Source organism: Mauremys mutica, unplaced genomic scaffold (genome assembly GCF_020497125.1).
Source record: "Mauremys mutica isolate MM-2020 ecotype Southern unplaced genomic scaffold, ASM2049712v1 Super-Scaffold_100129, whole genome shotgun sequence".
Classification (NCBI taxonomy): Eukaryota; Metazoa; Chordata; order Testudines; family Geoemydidae; genus Mauremys; species Mauremys mutica.
Genome location: NW_025423276.1, coordinates 383,845 through 405,554, shown reverse-complemented (window position 1 = coordinate 405,554; position 21,710 = coordinate 383,845). Strand labels below are relative to the sequence as shown.

Sequence of the window (21,710 nt, the reverse complement as noted above, 5' to 3'; positions counted from 1 at the left end):
CACCAGCAACCGCACACCATACAACATAAACACTAACCCAGGAACCTATCCTTGCAACAAAGCCCGATGCCAGCTCTGTCCACATATCCATTCAAATGACACCATCATAGGACCTAATCACATCAGACACGCCATCAGGGGCTCATACACCTGCACATCTACCAACGTGATATATGCCATCATGTGCCAGCAATGCCCCTCTGCCATGTACATTGGCCAAACCGGACAGTCTCTACGCAAAAGAATAAATGGACACAAATCTGACATCAGGAATCATAACATTCAAAAACCAGTGGGAGAACACTTCAACCTTTATAACCACTCAGTGACAGACTTGAAGGTGGCAATTTTGCAACAAAAAAACTTCAAAAACAGACTCCAAAGAGAAACTGCTGAACTTGAATTAATATGCAAACTAGACACAATTAACTGTGGCCTAAATAGGGACTGGGAATGGTTGGGCCATTACACTAATTGAATCTATTTCCCTATGTTAAGTTCTCCTCACACCTTCTATGGGCCATCTTAATTATCACTTCAAAAAGTTTTTTTTTCCTCCTGCTGACGATAGTTCATCTCAATTGATTAGACTCTCCCTGTTGGTATGCATACTTCCACCTTTTCATGTTCTCTGTATGTATAAATATCTCCTGTCTGTGTGTTCCATTCTATGCATCCGAAGAAGTGAGCTGCAGCTCACGAAAGCTCATGCTAAAATAAATTTGTTAGTCTTTAAGGTGCCACAAGTACTCCTGTTCTTTTTGCGGATACAGACTAACACGGCTCCTACTCTGAAATCTGCAATAGAGTGAATTTCACCATAACTGCTTAAGCCTCAAGCCCCCCTCCACCCTCTCTGAAGAAAGTAATTAGAATCATTATCCCCATAATACATCTGGAAACTGAGGTGCAGAGATAAAATGACTTGATCAAAGTCACTCAATAAGTCAGTATGAGAGCTAGGAGTAGAAACTAAATCGCTTGAGTCTAAGAACTGTGAACTAACTACAAAACCATACTACATCCTTTCTTCTATTAAATACCTTTTGTTATTCATGCTTACATTTTCTTATGCATGCAATATTTGAGGAGCAGGTGGCATCATTCTTATCTCAGCATCTGAGAGTATTACCTGGGTGAACCACCGAAGCTCTCCTAAACTACAGAGAGAAAGTGAGCGGTCATGGAATAAGTCAGCCTTCCTTTGAATCCAGTAGCTCAACCATTTCAGAAGGAGCTGCAGGCAATCTTCTGTCATGACCAGACTCTCTTATGGAATCAGAACTCTGCTTCCAATGAATGAGCGGCTGCTGTTCTAATAATACTTGACAGTTATATATCACCTTTTATATCACAGAGTGTCCAAGAACAGCCAGGCTGACAATAACTGTAGAGCACATTGCACAACAAGTAGGCGTGGGAGAAGCTTTTATGGCCTAGGATACAGAACAGACCCTTACTCTTAAGGGAAGCACTGATGGATACCCAGTGTCCCTATAGTCCTTTCCATGATCCAGGCCAGGACATAGGGAGCCCCCCTGTGGTGACATGAGACAGCAAAGGCTGTGTTAATCAGACTCACAGCCAGAGAGCACCACAGGTTCTTTTTGTTGTCTCTACAAAATCCACTATTATAGAGAGAGCTGGTAGTGATCCCTATATTTAGGTTGCCTAAGTACTTTCCATTATAAATATTAATTACAGCCAAGTCCTATCTCTGGTTCCTAGTTGAAACTACAAGCCATATCGTACACTTGACATCCTTCAGGTGCACTGGGACCGGGCACCCGAAAAGGAACTGTGATCAAAAGACTCAGCTTTCCTCGCCTCCTGGTGGTCCTGAGCATCACACGCTGACAAAGAAGCTGTCACACCGGCTCCCGGTTTCCATGCCCAAACAGCTCCGCAGGCCCAGGAAGGAGGAGACAGCGACTCTGGCCTGCCCTGTTGCCATTCTTCAACACCCTGTCAGGCAGATATCAGGGCAGGGCTTGGGCCTCCAAGCTACATGGTGGCTGGTCCCTGCAGAATAGCATCGGGCGTATGTCGACTCAGTCTGCGGTCACCAGCCTCCCCGCTCAGGTTGACAGACTCGGGCTAGAGGGGCTCCCACTAGCAGTCTAAAAATAGCTGCATAGACAGTGCTCTGAAGTTGCAGCTGGGACTGGACCTCAGGCTCTGAAGCCCACCCGCCTCTCCAGACATCCAGGCCTCGCTGGGAGGCTTGCTGCCATGGACTTACCCAGAGAGGGAGAAAGAGGCTTCTTGCACCTTGTCATCCATCCCTTGTGGACTCTCACGCACACTCTGTGCATCTGGCCATCTCTGCCTAGCAGATAGGACCTAACGTTTTAAGATCTTCCGTGACAGACCCATCCAGTCAATGGCCTGGTTTAGTTGACCCCACTGGGGTTTGCAGCTGGGGGGTCCAAGGAGCCTGGGTGTTCCATACCTGATGCTTAACCTTTTAACCCTCCCTCTGGTCTCTATCCTAATTTAGTGTTCAGCAGTAAAAACTGAAAAGAAAAGAGAACAAGCTCAAGGTCTCTGCTCCTCTCATCTCATTTTTTGACATTAATTCTTGCTGAATATTTACAGAGACCTCCTGCACATAAACTCTATGCAACAAAATGAAACACACATTTGCTGCTGGAAAAAGAAAGGCTTGGAACCAGGCCCACAACAGCAATAAAACCCCTTATACGTTCACAAAGGAGCTAGGTTTGTTACGGATACTTCAATACTTGATGGGCCAAAATAACCAACTCAGCTCTGTCTCTTGCAAAATAACACCCTTGCTTTGTAGATGCTGTTTCTCTTCTGCTTTTGTTGTAACACCACAATGAACTCTCAAATCTTGTTTCTTTACGTTCTGGAAGAATTCTGCATTATTTTGATACCTATTTAACAGGCAGATCATCAGTGGGATAATTATTATTATCATTAGGATAATCTCACCTTTCCTCAGTTCTGAGGAAGAGCTGAAAACCTGATTCAATTGATATTAAGGCTGAATTTTCCTCTCAGTCCATATTTGGAACCAACTGGTAGAAGAGGTTGGAAGGAGACCAAGATGATAATATGAACATAATTTGAAGACTGAAGCCTCAATTCAAGAGGACCAAGAAGGGTTGCCAACCCTAAATGTTCAAATATCACAAGATTTTTATTTGCTTTCTGAGCCTGTGACAAAGTTTCTCCTCTACCTTGGTGGGTCCTGCGCTTATTGGTGGATTTGCTCGCCTCACAGATTCACCCTGTGGGTCGGGAAAGAGCCCAGAGACCTTCCCCTCTGGTAGAAGCCACAGTCCAGGTCAGTTCCTCCTGTGCTTGATCAGGAGTTGGGAGGTTTGGGGGGAACCCGGGCCCGTCCTCTACTCCAGGTTCCAGCCCTGTCGACTGCAGCTGTCTAGAGTGCTTCCTGGAAGAGCTGCACGACAGTTACAACTCCCTGGGCTACTTCCCCATGGCCTCCTCCCAACACCTTCTTTGTCCTCACCACCAGACTGTCCTCCTAATGTCGGATAATGCTTGTACTTCTCAGTCCTCCAGCAGTATGCCTACTCACTCTCAGCTTCTTACATGCCTCTTGCTCCCAGTTCCTCACACGCACTTCCTCTCCCCAGGTTCCCCCTGGCCTGACTGGATCGAGCCCTTTTATAGCATCAGAGGGGCCTTAATTAGAGTCAGGTGCTTAACAGCCTCACCTGACTCTTAGCAAGTTAATTGGAGTCAGGTGTTCTCATTAGCCTGGAGCAGCCCCTGCTCTGGTCACCCAGGGAACAGAAAACTTCTTATCCAGTGGCCAGTATATCTCCCTTCTACTACTCTGCTCTTCCCAACTGGCCTGGGTCTATCACAAGCCTTTAAGAAGTCACATTATTAATCTTTTCTCCTCAACCATGAGGTCTAGGAATTTACTTTAAAAAAATGAAACCTGAATTTCTCAGATAATCACAGGACTCCAGGAGCTGGGGTTTTAAGAAAACATTAAAGATCATTAAAGAGACTCAGAGTTGGCAACACGGAAAGAGTAGAGCTGGTTGGAAATTTTTCAAGGGAATGACTTTCCACCAGCAAAACTGACTTGGGAACATTTCAGTTCCCAGGCAGCTTGCCAGGTGAGCTACCATGGACCTGGGGCTCCTCAGGCTCCCAGGGCTTCCATGCTTCTCAGGATCCTGCCAGAAGGGCTGCCACAGAGCTGAAGGCCCCAGTGCTTCTGCAGCAAGTTCCGAAAATAGAGGGGGATGGCAGGGTGGCACACAGAATGAAGGGATGCAAGAAGGCTGAGGTTGCCAACTTTCTGAAAACTGGACCCTCTGCTCTGCCTCTTTCCCAAGACCCCACCCCAGCTGTGCCTCTTCCCCAGGTCCCACTCCCTACTCCATCTCTTCCCTTGAGGCCCCACCCCCGGTTCCTCCTCCTCCTGTTGCTCTCACCCTCCTTTTTCCTCCCTGGATCCTCTCCTGCTCCCTCTCCCCAAACTGGGCTCCCTCTGCTCCAGAGCTGGGATGGGAGATGCAGCCTGACGCAAAGCCTGCTGCCTGCCTGCAGGTAAGAGGTGGCCCCGGCTGAGCAGGGGCTAGTGCGGGTTGATGATCTGGTGCCCCCCTTCCCCCACAGTAACTAGATTTCTGGTGTCCAGTCAGTGCATCTGACTGAACACTGCCAGGTCCCCTTTTTGACTTTCTGGTTGAAAACCAGACACCTGGCAACCCTAAAGAGCCGCTGGTGTGTGCAATGAGCTTGGCCCACAGAAGCAATGAAACGTGCAACCTCCTAAAAGTGCAAAACGTATTTCTAAACACAGGTACAAATAAGGCCAAACAATGCAGCAAACGGCATGAATTCACTTCAGCAGGTATTCCTGGACCCTTTCCCTCATCTCCTTCAACCACTGGCACAAATCACATTCACATTTGCTTGTGTATTTGCACATTTAATTGTATTGTAAACACTCACTTGGACAGCCCTTGATGGAAACAGAAACAACAAGAGCATTTAACCAAACAAGCAGCATCAACAGGGAATTAAGAACAGTGAATACTCAAAGAAAAGGACTTAAATGAAGAGTTTGCAAGCACAATCTGTAGGCGGGAATAGGTTCATATAAAGAACCAGTTGGACGATTTCACATAATGAACTTGTTTTTGGCTCATTCATTAACAGACAAAGGTCTAAAATGGTCAAATAAATTGTCTGCTGCAATTTGCTGGCTCTCTCTGAGTTCCTAGGCACTACCAGAATACACAGAATAAATAAATTCACTCAATTCTAGTCTCCACCTTCAGTGACCTTAAATCCCACTGACCGAAAGAATTTCTTTTCCGTTGTTGGGAGAGGGAGCATATGGCAGGAAAAGTGTTGGTGGGCGTAATCTTTGTATGATTGGGAAACACAGCTAAAATAGTTCATTCCCTAAAGTCAAAATCCTCCCTCCAGATCCGCAGGTCAAGCCTGCAATAAGCAGCAGAACGAAAGACTTCACTGCATTACCGAGTGGTAATCCCAAAAGATGTATGGCAAGGCAAAAAATAGTTTGCTTGCGTGTTGGCAGATTAGTTGAACTGAAGGATATGTCGTATGGAAAAGATACTCTACTCCTTAAATAAAGAATGGACAGCAGCCACATCAGATGCTGAGACACTAGACAGATGGAAGGACATATGTATACCCTGTCATACGGATCTGCTAATGTAAAGATCAGAAAGAAAGCATTAGCAGTCCAAATCAAGCTGATTGTGGATATTCTCTGGGGGATGCATTTCCCAAAACCCCACAAAATTGGACTGGTAGCTTATGAAAGATGGAATAATGCACCTACATGTCATGGATAACTGTAGGAAACTGTACGCACATACTTCATGACAGCCCTCAGACATGACAGTTGAAAATTACCCCTTTCCGCACCAAGGAACTTATATGCAAATGACCTGCCTTAATCTTTTACAAATGCAGACTTCTATTAAAGAGTGAGTATAACAATCAAATAGTTTCTCCATTGGTGAATAGCATTATGAGAGAGGAGAACCACATCACTCTAATTTTCATCTACAGGGTAACAGTTCCATGCCACACTTTTGGGAAATATGGGAATGTGTATGAATGGAAAGGCGTATGGTAGACCGACTCATGGCTATCCCCCGCAGTCTAGCTGTTATCCTTGTCATGACATGTGCCAGTTGTATTATAGTACAACTTGGTTGCCATATCCCAACCACGTATCAAGTGTGTCATGGTGATTCCCTGTACAGGCTAAGCTTTAAAATGCCACTAAATGACAACCTCCTGTCTTCTACAGAACCTAAGCTTTTGGTGACTGTAAATCTGACTTTTGATGGTCCAAGCAAAATGTTTTATAAGGTCACTCCTTGGCCTATCATAGAATCATAGAAGATTAGGATTGGAAGAGACCTCAGGCGGTCATCTAGTCCAACCCCCTGCTCAAAGCAGGACCAACACCAACTAAATAATCCCAGCCAAGGCTTTGTCAAGCCTGACCTTAAAAACCTCAAAGGCTGGAGATTCCACCACCTCCACAGGTAACCCATTCCAGTGCTTCACCACCCTCCGAGTGAAATAGTGAAATATACTACATTAGATCCCCAATTTTATAAAACCGGAATTTACAACACTCACTTTAATCTGAAATGCCTTCATGTCCCCCTCAGAGACAGAATGGATTCTCTCAATTTTACAATCTCAGCTTAATAAAATCTTGAGAACTTTGTAAAACTGGGATCCCACTGTATAACATTTTGGGGGAGAAAATTATCTGAGACATTCCATTTGGAGGTGTTTTTTTTAATTAACTGTTGCAACAGGGTATACTAGCTTCAAAATTAACCTGCTTCAGATAATATGAATCTCAGGGAGGTAGGCTGATACTCTGTGCACATTCAAGTCAAAGAGATCTAAAGGGTTAAGTCTATGTTTGCTAGAAAACATGGGACTTGGAAGCAAAAATCCACATGTAAATCTAGCCCCAGCAACAGATTTATCAGATGAAACCTGAACATATGAAAGGGGTATCGGAAACCTGGAACTCTCAGCCTCTAGACAGATCCAACTGGCATACAGGGAATGATTCAAAATGTCAAGAGAGCCTCAGGCAAACTGGGAGATACATCCACTGCATCTGCCTGACAGGAGCATTTTGCGTTATGTTTGGTGCAGTCTGCTGCTTTGTACTGGCTGCCCTCCTGGCTACTGTCTTCCCCACCCCAGAAGTCACTTCCATATCAACGTTGCTATATGAATCTAGGGCCTGATCCAAAGCTTACTGAAGTCAATGGGAGTCTTTTTATTGATGTCAGTGGGGTTCGGATCAGGACCTTGGTGAAAGCCCATGCTTTGGAATCCCCGCCTGGATGGAAAGGATACCATTCACGTGCAGTGTTCTGTGTTTTTTCAATGAAAACGGTGAAATGAACGTTTAGGAATGTGAAGTAAAGGGGAAGTCTGCTCTAGACAAAGGGGCTAATCCTGCATGGTGCGGAGTGCCTACTAACAGCTGATGAGCATCTTCAACTGTCACCAAAGTCAGTGGGAGTTGAGAGTGTCCTGCACCTCACAGAATGAGGCCCTAACGGCAAACAAGTTCTACGTGCAGATGAAATAAAAACCTTTCACCCAAAATCCTGAGCCAAAACCTAACTTGAGCTTCCTTGACATTAGAAAAAGGCCATGTAACTTTCTCCTTTACTTTTTCTCAGGTTTTCCTACACCTCTCCACTGCAGGTTCCTGGTGGGATTGAAAGCAGAAACCTGGCATATTGCAAGGAAAGATGTTCTAGCAGTATTGCAAGCCTCAAGGGAAACAGGAAGCCCTGGAGTTTTCAGGAGTTTTCCTTTAAGTTTCCCAGATCAGTTTGGAGACCGAGACAGTTCGGATAAGTTTCCCAACTTTGTGGTGTTTTGCTGAAACAAACTAAGCTCTGGCTCTGTTGAGGGCGACCCTCATGTGTTATACAATGTATTACATTTCTTTCTTTATTCTGAATTGTTGACAAATAATCTGTCTCTGTCTCATTTCTATTTCACACAAAAAATCCAATATAAGGGAAGCTTTTCAAAGGGACAATGGAGAGTGAGACACTAATTACCCTTTGAAAGTCAGAGGGAGTTGGGCACATTTCTTGTATGTCTTTGGAAAGCAAAATGTATGAGGAGTTGGAATAACAGGTCTATTTCCTGATGGACATTGCATCTTTATCAGTAGCCAACCACTCTCTAAAATAGATATTAAATTGGCACCTTTGTCTCCTTCTGCTCCTTGCTTAATAACCAATCCTTCCTGTTACACCTGTAAACGTGACTGTGTGGCCTTAAAGCTCACACAATCTTATCAGGAAAATCATAGCTGGAAAAAAAATTCTAGTCCATACCATATTAACGCACAATTTTCCACATATGTCTTCCAGTCTAAATTTAAATGTCTCAAGGGGTGGAGAGTCCAACGCTTCCCTTGGGCAATTATTCCACAGTCTAATAAGTCCCCCAAAAGTTGACATTTTCTACCCATGTTTTTGTTAACTTTTTTCTCACTACAATTTTGTTCAAAAGGAGACAATTGAGAAATAAATCCATAAGGTCAGACCAGGTCATTAACAAAGGAAAAGAAATGCTATTGCAGTGCAAGGAACAGATTCAACCCTTTTCTCAGCGTTGTTCATTTGACTTTATCTTTTGGTATAATTTCAACACTGATTTTTTCCTGGCATGAATCCCATAGGTTCCCTGCTTCACTCCCCACCTCACCACCCTGAACCTCCCCACGCTTTTCAGTGCTGGGTAGTTCTATGTTTTGGTAAATTCCTTCTATTAATAGTCACCCTCTGTGGCTATAAAAAATCCCTCAGTAGTCAAACGCCAACCCTTGCTCACTAACAGCTGTGGATGTCTGAATGCACACAAGACCCGACATCACCCAGAGGAGCCCCTTCTTGGCTCCACATCAGAGCAAACTGATTAAATAAGGTCGTTGCCAACTTGAGAAAACGGAAAAGGAGGCCCCCCATAACAGAGGAGGGAGGGAGAGAGACTGACTCCTTCACTAGACTGAGGAAATAGGAGGGTATTTCCATTTGCTCACCGGCTTTTTCACTTAGCAACCCCCTTCTTCCCCCCCCCCCAACTTCAATAAACCCTTGAGTCCCAGAAATAGAGACAGAACAAAGAGCTGTTCAGAGATAGAGTCGAAGGTGGTAGGTAGAGTTGCAGCTGCAGGTTTTAAAGTCTAATCTAAGTTTTCGTTTGGTTGGTTTAACTGAATTAAACATTTCTGCTACTCCAGTCCTATTACTGGTCCTGGGATAACCCTATGGAGAGTTAAACCTGTCAGCTGTGGTCAGCGTTAATAGCCAATGGTGAAAACACAAATGATGATGCTGATTAGGCAGAACAAGACTCGGGGAATTAAAAAACAAAAACCATCCATCTGCATCCTGTAAAGGTGAGGAAAGAGCTTTTATCCATCAGAAAGGAAAGAGTTTGGCTTCTCAGAAGGTAAAGGGAATTTCCCATATTCTCGGCATTTCTAAGGTATTTCCCTAAATGTAGGTTCTGCTAGAAGTGACAAGATGCCTTAGCTATGTGTTTGACTAACAAAGATCCTATGCTATGTTCACTGTCCTTTACCCAGACTCTCACGCTGATGTTTGCATGAACCCCATATCTCAAAGGAAAACATCAGGAATTGCTGAGATTCGACTAGTTCCATGTCAAATCCATGTGAAATCACAAGTGTCTCAAGATGTTGAGGTGAAACAATAGGTCTAACATGTTCATTTGAAACTAGCCCCAGATTCTCACATCTTATAACAAACCTGACCCGAATTTCGGGTCAGTTACAAAACCAGTAGCCAGGCAACTCAGGGAAATTTTCAGATTTCTCTATGAATACTTCACTCTGGTGAATTCTAGCTACACAGCTGATGGGAGTGGATTTTTAAAAATGTATTCAATACTGGGGAGAAGTGCTGAAGTTACAGCTCCAGGAGACTGAAGTCCTCTGTTTATTCACACAACAGGGACACACACAGGAAGCACTGGTGCAAGGGTCCCCTATCAGTGTAACTCAATCCTGACCTGCAGGACCCATCTCTAGGGGTCAGAAGGGAGCTCACTCTCCAAAGCCTTTCTAGTCCAAGGTCTCTTTGCTGAGACATAACCAAGTGGGCCAATTTGTGCCAGCCGCGAAGGTGGTTTTCACACCTGACTATTGGCAACTAGACTGAGATATTCCAACTCATTTCGCTCAGCTGTCAGTCAGTAATGATCACCAATCAGCTCCAGGATTTAAATCAGTCATTTAAAGGTTCCGTGTCCCATTACATACCTCCTGAGCCATCAAAGTCCCCTGTAAAATTACTGCTCTGAACTAAGTTTCTCTCAGGTGTCTACTGGGACTGGAGGGGCTACTGGAGCCCATTAGCCCAATGAGAAAAGAATTTTGCTTAGTCCAGTTTCTCCAAATAGTTTCACTGAGATCAGATTGGGCCCAAAGAAACGGATCTAATCTCAGTGGAGTCCCCCTAGCTGTCATTAATTAGAAGGAAAAGGAAATTAAAAATGAAAAACTACAATAGGGAAAAATTAAGCACTCGCTTCTAACTTGCACATACCAGGAAATTCAGAGTTGAAGGTTAAACTCCACCCTCAGAGCACCTCTGCTGTTCCCTCTCTTGCAGACTTCCCAAGAAATGAACTGAACACACCTGTTAGAATACATAGGCACCATGCATTAAATATGGAGTTTCAGCTTTCACTCTGAATTTCCTGACTTTTAAGACATTTATTACATGGTTATGTCCCTAAAATGGCACGTGTTACATGGAGTTTCTCCAACACAGCTGCCATTAACCCTTTTGGAAGCTCTGAATTGTCTGTTTATCCATCCATTATTAATGAACCCGGAACTACTTTCATGCAAACCTTTCTTAATTTAAGGTGTTATGTGTTGAAATAGGATCCAAATGAAATCATCGCAATTGAGTTTCACTAAGAATTTGGGGGTTCATACAAACCAAAAACCCAGAAGGTGTAAACTTGCTTAGATCAAAACCGAAGGAAAAGATTCTTATAAACCCCTGTCAAACAAGAATTCTGAATTTTGCGCAGACCTATATGAGCCTATGAATCTATGAGGTGCATACTCTCATGCATCTCTTGGTGCATTGAGCAAACAGAAATGCTAATGACAAGGTTCGTCTCTATTTCAGGTCTGACCATCCCACAGCAGTGGGACTGGATCCTAAACATCACACTTCTCATCAGATCCGGCTCTACAGTGACTGTTACAAGCATCATAAATTATTTTTATAATACATCTGTAATAAGCACGTGTTATAAACACTGCAACAGCCCTGCGCTGCACAGGGATAATGCCATCTCATAACAGCCCTTAAAGACCTGTTACAAGGCTTTGTGTCACCGGCCTTCATGATAGCATTACAGGAGCCATTACTGTCAAATGCATCAAAAAGCACTTCCAGATTTTTTATAGGCATTTCAGTGGGTGCTATCATCACATATGGCCTATTGGGGAGACATCACATGCACTTTAAAGATGATCTCAACTAATAAATATGTGCTTTCTCCACAGAATGTAATACCTGTGGAAGGACCATGTATGTCTCAATATCTGATGCCATGTATTTCTGTTTGTGCATGTTAGACTGCAGCAGATGCCCAGCCATTGTTTCTGAGCAGGAAAAAAGGCCCCTACCTTTTCCAGCAGTGGATTTTGTCTTCTGATCTGTTTTATATTTTTATTACTAGAGTAAAAAGCTCTTAAAGGGGATTTTCCCAAAAGCAGTGTTTCTGTTGTACACGCAGGGGGCCAGATTCTTTAGCTGGGGATGGAGAGCACGCAGCACAGGTTGTATCTGAAGGGGTGGGGCCAATGGTGAATGATAGTTGTGGTAATGGGGTGTCTGCTTCCAGAGAGGCCCCTTGTGGCATGGGGTAGCCCTGCAGCATCCCTGCCTCTGTTTCCGTCTCCTCAGAAATGTCACAGAGGTTGTTCTCATAGCCAGTAACACCCTGGCTTGGGCTGGTTTAGTATCATAAACAGTTCCAAAATAAAGTCCTCAAAGCCCCAGGGAAAAGTTCTCATTTTACGGTTTATATAGTCATCTTTCACCACTCTTCATCAAGCCCCTCCTGGACCTTCCTGCCCAGAGCCTTCCCTGCCTTGTAAAGTCACTCCCAGTCTTACTTCAGTTGGAATCTTTTCTCCCATGGCGTCTTGGGGTCTCCTGCAGGAGCCTTCTTGCCCTCTGCAGCCCTCTTGTCCCCACTCCTGGGGCTTTCTGCCTGGAATCTCTCCTTAGGCCTCTTCCTGAAATTAACCACTGGAGACCCGACCGTCTTCATTTTCCCAGCCTGGGGAAGAAAGTTCCTTGAAAAGACCCAGCCAGCCTGTGACAGCTGGGCCCTCCCCTGGTTCTGGGGCCACTGTGTGCCGAGGGAAAGAAATGCAGCACACACGTGGCGTGAACAGCGTGACTGTTTGCTAACACTTTAGTGCCATAGACTTCCAAAGGGGCCTGGCTGTAAGGAATGCGGTTTTGTAACCCACTTGTGGTCTCCAAAGGGCTTGAATGGGGACTCCATGAGCTTCGCAAATACTAAATATGAATCCCACATGGTAGCAGACTCCTCTGCTGAGGGAAAGGTGTTGGAAAAGTCTTTAAAGAACCAGTTAACATTTAAACTAATTCAAATAATACAAACAACCCCTCCCACCCCGAAAAAGCCTTCTAACACACAAAACCAAACCCTACAGAAATCATGGCACTAATGTGTTGTAACAGGTTGTATAGAATCAGTTAACTGTAGCGTGGGAAACTCATGCACAGGCTGGCACTTTGCTGAAATTGCAACTAAATAACCTTCAGGGATGCCACAGATAAGTCAGTTTCCTTTAAGTGTAGCAAATAACACAGACTTGCAGAAATGGGGGGAGGAGGCTCTACACCAAGTCACCGATTACCTACCCTCAAGGTGAAATGTTTCCACTTTTGTCTATAATATTTTATGACTTCAGGTTTCCTTGACTTACTCTTACAGAGCAAGAGAGGTCAGGCCCCTTAGGGACTGTAGATTCGGGTGGAGAATTCTCTCATCTGCCTGGGATAAGAGATCCAGGGATAAGGGCAGGTGATACAGTGGAGGTTGAAAGAATTGTAATAGGTTGGCATATCAATGTTGTCTGGGCCACCCTGGTGCAACCAGAAGAGCTTTCACCCTGTTTGGGTCGTGTGTATTATTCCGAGTACAGCAGTAATGGTATGCGTGGGAAACCATACAGAAAGTCCCTGCTCCAATCTGTTAGAAATTCTTTGTCTCTACTAGATCTGGAGCAGAAGTGATGACTCTTGATGCTCTCCTTGGTGGCAAACATCTACTGAGGGAGTTCACCATCTGAAGAAAGGTGCCGAGTCCCTGAGTCCTTCAATAATCATTTATGTTGGTCTTGGATCAATCTGCTTGAGAATTCTCCACTGCTGGTAGCTGCAGAGCTATTCGGCGTATTCAATGGGGAATGCACTGCACCCAAAACTTTACCGCTTCCTGACACAACATGGGGGAACGAGCTCCACCTGGTTTGTTTACATCATGCCTTGCGGCGGCGTTGTCAGTTAGTATCTGTACTGTGTTCACCAAGAGGGAGGGCAGGAAGGACTGCAATGCCCAATGTCACTCTGAGTTCCAGAATATTGAGGGATAGTCTGGATCCCTGGTCACTGTACAGACCCGGAGTTGAATGCGGACTCCGCAGCCATGGCTGGAGAGTTCCACAGTGACTGCAGCTGTTGGAACTGAAGGACTGAATGAAATTCCTGCTTTTCACTGTCTCCTCCCATCACAAAAGATTCTTTAACAGCTCTGGTGGGATATCCCATTGGTCTTGAAGCTGTCCACATTTGGAGTGTGTGCATTCAAAGTAGCCAGTGTTGCAGAGGTCTCCTATGAAGTTTCCCATGAAGGATGACATGTGGAAGAAGCTATGAGTGCAACTGCTGGCAAAGTAGACTGTGCAGGGAAGATTTCCCTAGCAGGGTCAAGCAAACCCTTATGTATGAACGTTGTTTCAGAGTCTGCAGGTCTTGCATGTACGGAGGAATCACTCCTCTAGTAGGGAGGTGCTTCCTACAGTCAAGTTCAATAGCACACCTATAAATATCAGCCACCAGATACCGAAACACATTACATTTTATAAACACCCTAAGTGCAGATGATAAACCAATGGGGAAGAATTCTGCATTTTAGATGCTGATTCTGTAGGTGGAATCTCAGATATTTTTTGGGTGACTGCCTGATGCCTATGTCAACGTAAGGATCTTTGAGGTCAAGAGTTCCATACCAGTCGCCTTGGGATATGTGGGGAATTATGCTCCACCAGGAAAGTGTCCCAAACTTGAAGGTTCTGAGTCCCCTTAGTTTAGGGCTGGGCAGAGACTGTCTCCTTTTTTGGGAGTCAGGAAGTAACTTGAATAGAAGCCCCTTCCCTTCAGTTCTTGAGGGACTTCCTCTCTGGAGCCCTTTGCCAAGAATTAGTTGATTTCTCCCTGTAGAGTTGCAGTGTGAGAAGCATCCCTGAGGAGGGGTAAGACAGAGAATAGGGAGGTAAGCCACAATCTACTCCATTATACAGCAATCTGATGTGATTCGCATCAAGTTTGATAGACTGCACAATACGGTCTCCAGAGGGAGAGATGGAGGAGGCAGTAGACAAAGGATAGGATATGCAGAACACTAGAACCTGACTCTTGACTTTGATATTAAACCTGCAGCCTCCAGGCTGATGGAGCAGGCTGGTTTACAGAGCTCGGAGAGTTCATTCTTGTCTTTGCTGTTTGGCAGAATGGGAGGTCTGCTGGCACTTTCAGTACTGTGCATAAGCATGAATGGATGCTGACAAGCCAGGTCCTTGGTATCTGTTGCACATCATGGCTTTCCACCTAAAATGGCAGTGAAGTGTATGAGTCCAAGAGAGCTTGCAGTCACTCTGGTGGCTTTGAGTTTCACCTGTCTTTTCACTGAAAAGACTTTTGCCATCAAGGGGAAGATTTTCATCTGTCCATGAGATTCTGCGATGAGGCCTGATGGGCAAAGCTATGAGTACCTGCAAACAGTGATTCTGGTGGCCATTGTACTAGGACAAGACTCTGATACACCATATGCCACATGTAGGGCGTGATGTGCAGGGATTCTAGAAATCTATTTGCCATGCGAAAACGGGGGGGGGGGGAAACCACAGAATTTGCATTTGTACAGAGTATCAGAGGGGTAGCCGTGTTAGTCTGGTTCTGTAGAAGCAGCAAAGAATCCTGTGGCACCTTATAGACTAACAGACGTTTTGCAGCATGAGCTTTCGTGGGTGAATACCCACTTCTTCAGATGCAACATCTGAAGAAGTGGGTATTCACCCACGAAAGCTCATGCTGCAAAACGTCTGTTAGTCTATAAGGTGCCACAGGATTCTTTGCTGCTTCATTTGTACAGAGAATCTTTCATTTTTACATCTTGTGAAAAAAAAATATATAGTAAAACCCCGTTTATCTGAGCCTCAATTATCTTGCTCTCAGTATTAACTGAACCACCAGCTGTCTGGTGCAGACAGCAGCGGAGCTCTGTCAGCTCCAAGTAGCTGGTGGTTCGGGTTAATACAGAAAGCCAGATAAATGAGGCTCAGATAAATGAGGTTCTATATATCAATAAAACATTGCGTTAAACTGATGCCTATATATATTGTGGCTAGGGAAACTAAAGTTCAGTGTTTCATTTTAACCGTGGAGAAACATGGATTTTTATTTTTTTTAATCAGAGAATTTTGTTTTTTTTTTATCACGGAGAATTAGGATCCCTGGTGATGTTCTATGATTTTTATTCAGCAGCCAGATCCTTTGCTGAAGGATAGAAGTTATGGTTTCCCAGAAGTCATACTGGTAGCGTGTCATCACTGCATGGTAACTAATGATGTGCACATCCAAAGATCCGGGAAATATGTCTTCCTGTCAAGTGCATCTTTCCTGTCTCTAAGGGCTGAATGGGTGGATTCAGCATCTCTTGACTCTTCCAGGGCCGCAGCAACAACCAATGAGTTAAACCAGTGATTGGATGCTGAACAAAACATATGAAGTATTGTGATGGGACTGGGAACATCCTCTCCCCTTGTTGTGAAACTGTTGGAGAAGAAGACTGTGTCAGGCAGATTTTCTTGGCTGGGTCAATCAAATCCCTGTGTAGGGGTAGTGATATCCTATCATTGGTTTCCCTTGCAGAACATCAAAGAGAAGGATGGATGCTTCAGTTGGTATGGCACCAGAGTCCACTTGTAGCGTATAAGCTATTCTGGCCAGCAGCTCCTGGAACTGATGAAACTTGCTCAGAGGGGACACCTCTAAGGGAGCAGTATTGTCATCTGGTGATACCCCGTCCCTGGGGACACCCCCCATTTGTACGTTGTCATCATCATAAAGGAGTCCTCTGTCATTGTCTCCACTGCTATCTGCGGGTGCTGTGGAGGGTTGGCTCTTTGGTGGAGAAGTCTGTAGTTAGGCACCAACTCTGTGGGTGCTCCGGGGCTGGAGCACCTGCAGTAAAAATATAGTGGGTGCTCAGCACCCACCGGCAGCCCCACGGATCAGCTCCTCCCCATCCCAGCCAGCGCCTCCAACCTGCCGCAGATCAGCTGTTTAGCAGGATGTGTTGGGGGAGGAGGAGTGAGGGAATGAGTGAGGGTGGTGTGCGCTCAGGGGAGGGGGCGGAATGAGGCAGAGTTGGGGCGGGAAGAGGTGGGGTGGGGGTATGGGCTTGGGGGAAGAGGTGGAGTGGGGGCAGGGCCTGGGACATAGCGGGGGGTCGAGTACCCCCGGTAACTCATAAAGAGGGCACCTAGGAGTCTGTATGAGAGCTGGAAGGGAAGGATGGGGAGCCAGTGACAACACTAGTGCTGGAATTGGCACCAGTGACACGATAGCTGCAGCAGGGCCCGTGACTGAAAGGGCAGTGCTGAAGGATTCGAGGACCCTGGCAAAGGTGCCAGAAGGAGAACCCAAGGAACCTGTAGCAGAGTTGGAGGCCAGGGCCATGGCAGCCTTGTTGGTTCAGGCTGAGCAATGTCTATTACTATTTGTATTACCACCCTCAGCACTGCTTCTAACATGGGACATAACAATTCTAAGGGGCGATGGAATGAATGCATCAAGTCTGAGAGGACCAGTCATGGAATATCCCTTAGGTAGAAGGATGAAAGGAGCTGGCTCAGTCTCCTCCCAGTGGGGACTGAAAGGAGCTGTTCAGTGGCATGCAGGAGGTGCTGGGAGAGAGGGGGAGGAGCGAGGGCAGGAAGAGGGGGGGAGGGGTGGAATGAGGTGGGGCGGGAAGAGGCGGGGTGGAGGCAGAATGGAGGCAGGAAGAGGCAGGGCAGGGGTGGAGTCTTGGAGGAAAAGGTGGAGTGGGGGTGGGGTCTGGGGTTGAGCAGTGGTCAAGCACCCCCTGGGATCTAGGGAAGTTAGTGTCTCTGCTGGGGATGCTAGGATCCTATATGGCAGTGGATTGTCCAGTATAGGCGATATTGAGGTTGGGTGGGGAATATGAATCAGCAAAATGTGGAGACCCTATGGTGCTGAGGAAGACTAAGAAGCCGAGACCTCCTCTCGACACATTGCCGAGGAATCATCATGTGACTGGCACCGTTTCCTTTTCTCCTGGGAGCCCTCCGAGGAGTCAGAGTTCTGTTTCCCTCTCCTCAGCGTCTTAGCTGATGTTGAGCTTTGACAGGAGTCAAAGCAGAGGATGTAGCGGACAAAGAGATGTCCTCAGCAACAGGTGATGAGACCTCCAACAGTGATTTTAAATTAAATAATACATAATCATAATAAATACTCAGCTTTTATATAGTACTTTGCATTAGTTGATCTCAAAGTAATTTACAAAAGAGTTAAGTATCTTTATCCCTATTTTACAGATGAAGAAACTGAGTCAGGCTTTTCTTGTTTGATTGTATTTAAAAGGTTTGTGCATGTTTGTTATGTTGGATACAGTAAAATTGTTAAAAGGGCTCTGTCAGGTTAAAAACCACATTTAAAAAATTATCTTAGCTATGTTATTACTAAAGCCATGGGTTATGAAAACTGAAGATTTAAAAAAAAATCCAATTTCCATTTCTCTACTGATGGTGTTTGTTTAGCTGCATTTTTCTCTGACTAGACAATGAAAGTAGATTGGTCAGTTTCCTTCTTTTATAACTGGTATTTAATCCATTTCACGGTCTGACTCTCTTGCACTATCACAAGGATGCAGTGTTTGAGCCGAGCTGCCAAGGAATATTTATTTGTTTATTTTTGAAAAGATCCATTGGATAATATAAACAAAATTGAAGAAGCATTTCTCAGATGTTTTGTAAATTTGGGCTGACAGTGTCCTTTTAAAACTTCTCTCTGCTAAAAATATTAAGGAGATGGCTTGAGCCAACACAATGTAGGGAATTCTCTCTCAGCTGACATTTTCCTTCTTAATCTGCTCTGCTGTGGCTGGTAACACAGGGTGTTCTGAGCACTGTGTCATTTTTTTCCCCCATAACCCTATAAGCTTCAACTCTAAGCCATAACAATGTGTGCGAAGGACAGAATTTCACCCTTACCTTCTATTTGATGTAGGTTTAAGACAGACCATAATAACTTTAAACCATAGGGTGAGGGTTGTTTTGTTTTTTTTAAATATACAAGAGTCTGATTCTACTCTCACATATGCTGGTGTAAATCAGGAGCAACTCCACTGAAGTCACTGGAGTTAAACTGGTGTCAAAGCAGCAAAAGTGATTTGAGATTGAGACCCCGGTACAAAATAAACGATTATATTTATGTACACATGTAGACCCTTTCATCCAAGCATCTCAGACTGCTTTATGAATTTTATGTAATTAGCCCACACAGCTCCCCTGTCAGGAAGAGAAGGGGTACTTTCCCCATTTTTCAGTTGTGTAAACTGAGGCACTTAAATTACTTGCTCAAAGACACAAAGCTCATAACAGAAGCTAGAAGTCCTGATACTCATAAGAACGGCCATACTGGGTCAGACCAAAGGTCCAGCTACCCCAGTATCCTGTCTTGTGACAGTGGCCAATGCCAGATGTTTCAGAGCGAATGAAAAGAACAGGTAATCATCAAGTGATCCATCCCCTGCCCCCATACTCAGGCCCCTCCTCTCTATAATCGCTTACTGACATTCCCTCCTTATGCGTGCACAAAGAAAGCTGCATTGACATAACATTAAAGGGCCCTGAATAAACTGTCTACTCTTTAAAGAAGTCCCAGTAAACTGAGATCTGCCTAAAGGTATTTAAATCGCTGTCACCCCAGAGCCTCTTCCCTCACCAAATGCGACCTTCCTATGGTTTTGACTCCCACACTCTGAGGGCTTGTGGCTAAAATCAGCTATTCAGCACTCTAACATACAACTTGTGGATTTCCCCAAGTTGGCCGTTTGAATCTTTGACAATCTGTAGTGAGAGGGTAAATTTGGAATCAGTGGCAAGGCAGGTCTGAGGACTTGTGCTGAGACAGGTGTGCGCCAATTACACACACACACACACACACACAAAAGAAAAAATACAAGAGAAGCAATAAATATGAAGGAATGGACAGCTGGCAGGACTGCCATTAGTCTGATGTTCACAGGTATTATTATAAATACCTCATTTGTTTAAGAAGTTGCCTACCTGTAAGGAGAATCTGGTTCAAAACATGTCTTGGTTACATCAGTTATCTCCGGGTTACAGCATTCCCCACCATCAAAGTTGTACCTCTCATAGTTACAATCCATGTCGCACACGCCATTCTGCTTCTTCTTGTGGAACAGGGCGTGACGCACGTGCCGGCAGTCCCCTCCATCATACCCAGTCAGCGTGTGGTTGCACTCGGGGTCACAGTTCTCGTCTCCGATCTTGCTGATGTCGCAGTTGGCCAGGATGAGGCGGCGGCGGAGGGACGAGTTCCTCACGTCCAGGACTTCCAGCTCCCAGGTGATGTTGTAGCAGCTGAAGGCCTCATTCAGCTGCTGGTGCTGGAACTCGATCTGCTGCCGGCTGACGGTGGGGTTCTGGTACACGTCGTCATAGAGGTTCACCACTCGGTAGCGCACCACCTTGTTGTGGCGGAAGCGGGGGAGCTTGTTGTAGCTGGCGATCACCTCCACGTTGTCGCAGACTGTCTGTCCGCAAAGAGGAGGGTCCAGACTGGTATCCAACAAGTAGCCATGGTGATAGTTGAATTCGATCTGAGGACTGCTGCCATCCTTCATGGGAGACCAGGTGTTTTTCACATTCAGTAAACTCTCCTGAAGAACTAGCTGAGGTAGAGGGGTGTCTAGTTCATGAATCACCTGGCCCATGTCAAACAAGATCTCCTTCTGGGACCAGGCCGTCCTCCAGAGATTGAAGTGTTCTATGTAACCCCGATAGTTCTGATTCAGAGCATTTCCTCCAATCATGAGCACTTTACACTTCAAGGTCAGAAGGCTGAAGATGGTGCCCACCTGCTCCCCACTCGTGGCCACCTGGGCTCCGTTCACATAGAGTTTCATCAGGTGCCCATCGTATGTGGCAGCCAGATGCACCCACTGGTTGGGAAGATAGCTGCGATGAGTGGCAATGGTGGTGACTTTGCGAGCACGGTCCGTCTTCAGCGAGAAGAAATAGCGGGGGTCTCTATTCCCCTGGTCACTGACGGTGTTAATCCCCAGGACCCATCCTCGGTCACGGGAGGTGTAAGAACATTTGTCATATAATCCTATGGGCCCCCCAAAAAGAAATAGGAATAAATAAGGGTGACAACAGATTATTTCATGTATTTACTTTTCTTGACATTAAAAATATAGAGGTATTAAGAGGGTTGGGGTAGACCAGTGGTGTTAAACCATCTGGTGGCCAGGTGGCCATACAAGAGAACATAGCGTCAAAGGTCAAGGACTGTCAGAGGCATGCAGTGTGAATTGGACCAAAGACCAGAACTGTTTTGTAATTTCACCGCAGTGGGGAGCTGGTCTGTGTAGTCTCATTAACTTCATTTGAGCCATAAATTTGACCTCATTGGTTTAAACCAAGTAGAGTCTCATGAAACGTCCTTGATTGCTAATTTTCTCTCCCTCTCTGCCTCCTCTGCCCCCGGTCCGTTCTCTCCCTGAAACCAGGAGGAACATCCCCTGAATGCAAAGCTTAGCAGGAGAAATGAATATGAGAGTCAATCCTAATACAGCAGGAGAAATGCTAAATGGATGGGATTTCCATAGGAACCTAAGGGCTAAATGACCAAATCCTACTGAGATTGATTTGGGTGCCTGACTTCCACAGGCTCCTTTTAAAATCCCAGCCAATGAAAACAGGTGAGAGAAACATATACACACTTACATTGAATCTGATGAACAAGTTGTATTCCAGATCCCTCACACATCCAAAGATGTGTATCCATTTACTGCACCACAACAGAACCAATACTAATGATCTCTCTCATATACTACATATCCAGGCTTCTACTCACCTATATGCAAAGTGCTCTCTGGTTCACTGTGTGTCCAAACGGCCCACTTTAAATGTATAAATGGAAGGGAGGAAGGAATGAAAAGCGAAAGCATGTTCTAGAACAGAGGTGGGCAAACTACGGCCCGCAGGCCACATCCGGCCCATGGGACCATCCTGC

General features: G+C 45.3%; 1 protein-coding gene across 1 annotated transcript in view; it reads right to left on the bottom strand.

The window, feature by feature from the left end:
• Window positions 1-21,710, bottom strand: part of LOC123359604 (pappalysin-1-like) — a 96,584-nt gene that overhangs the window by 42,851 nt on the left and 32,023 nt on the right. The window contains 1 exon segment of the mRNA XM_045001107.1: window positions 19,736-20,804. Coding sequence (XP_044857042.1) covers window positions 19,736-20,804 — 1,069 coding nt within the window.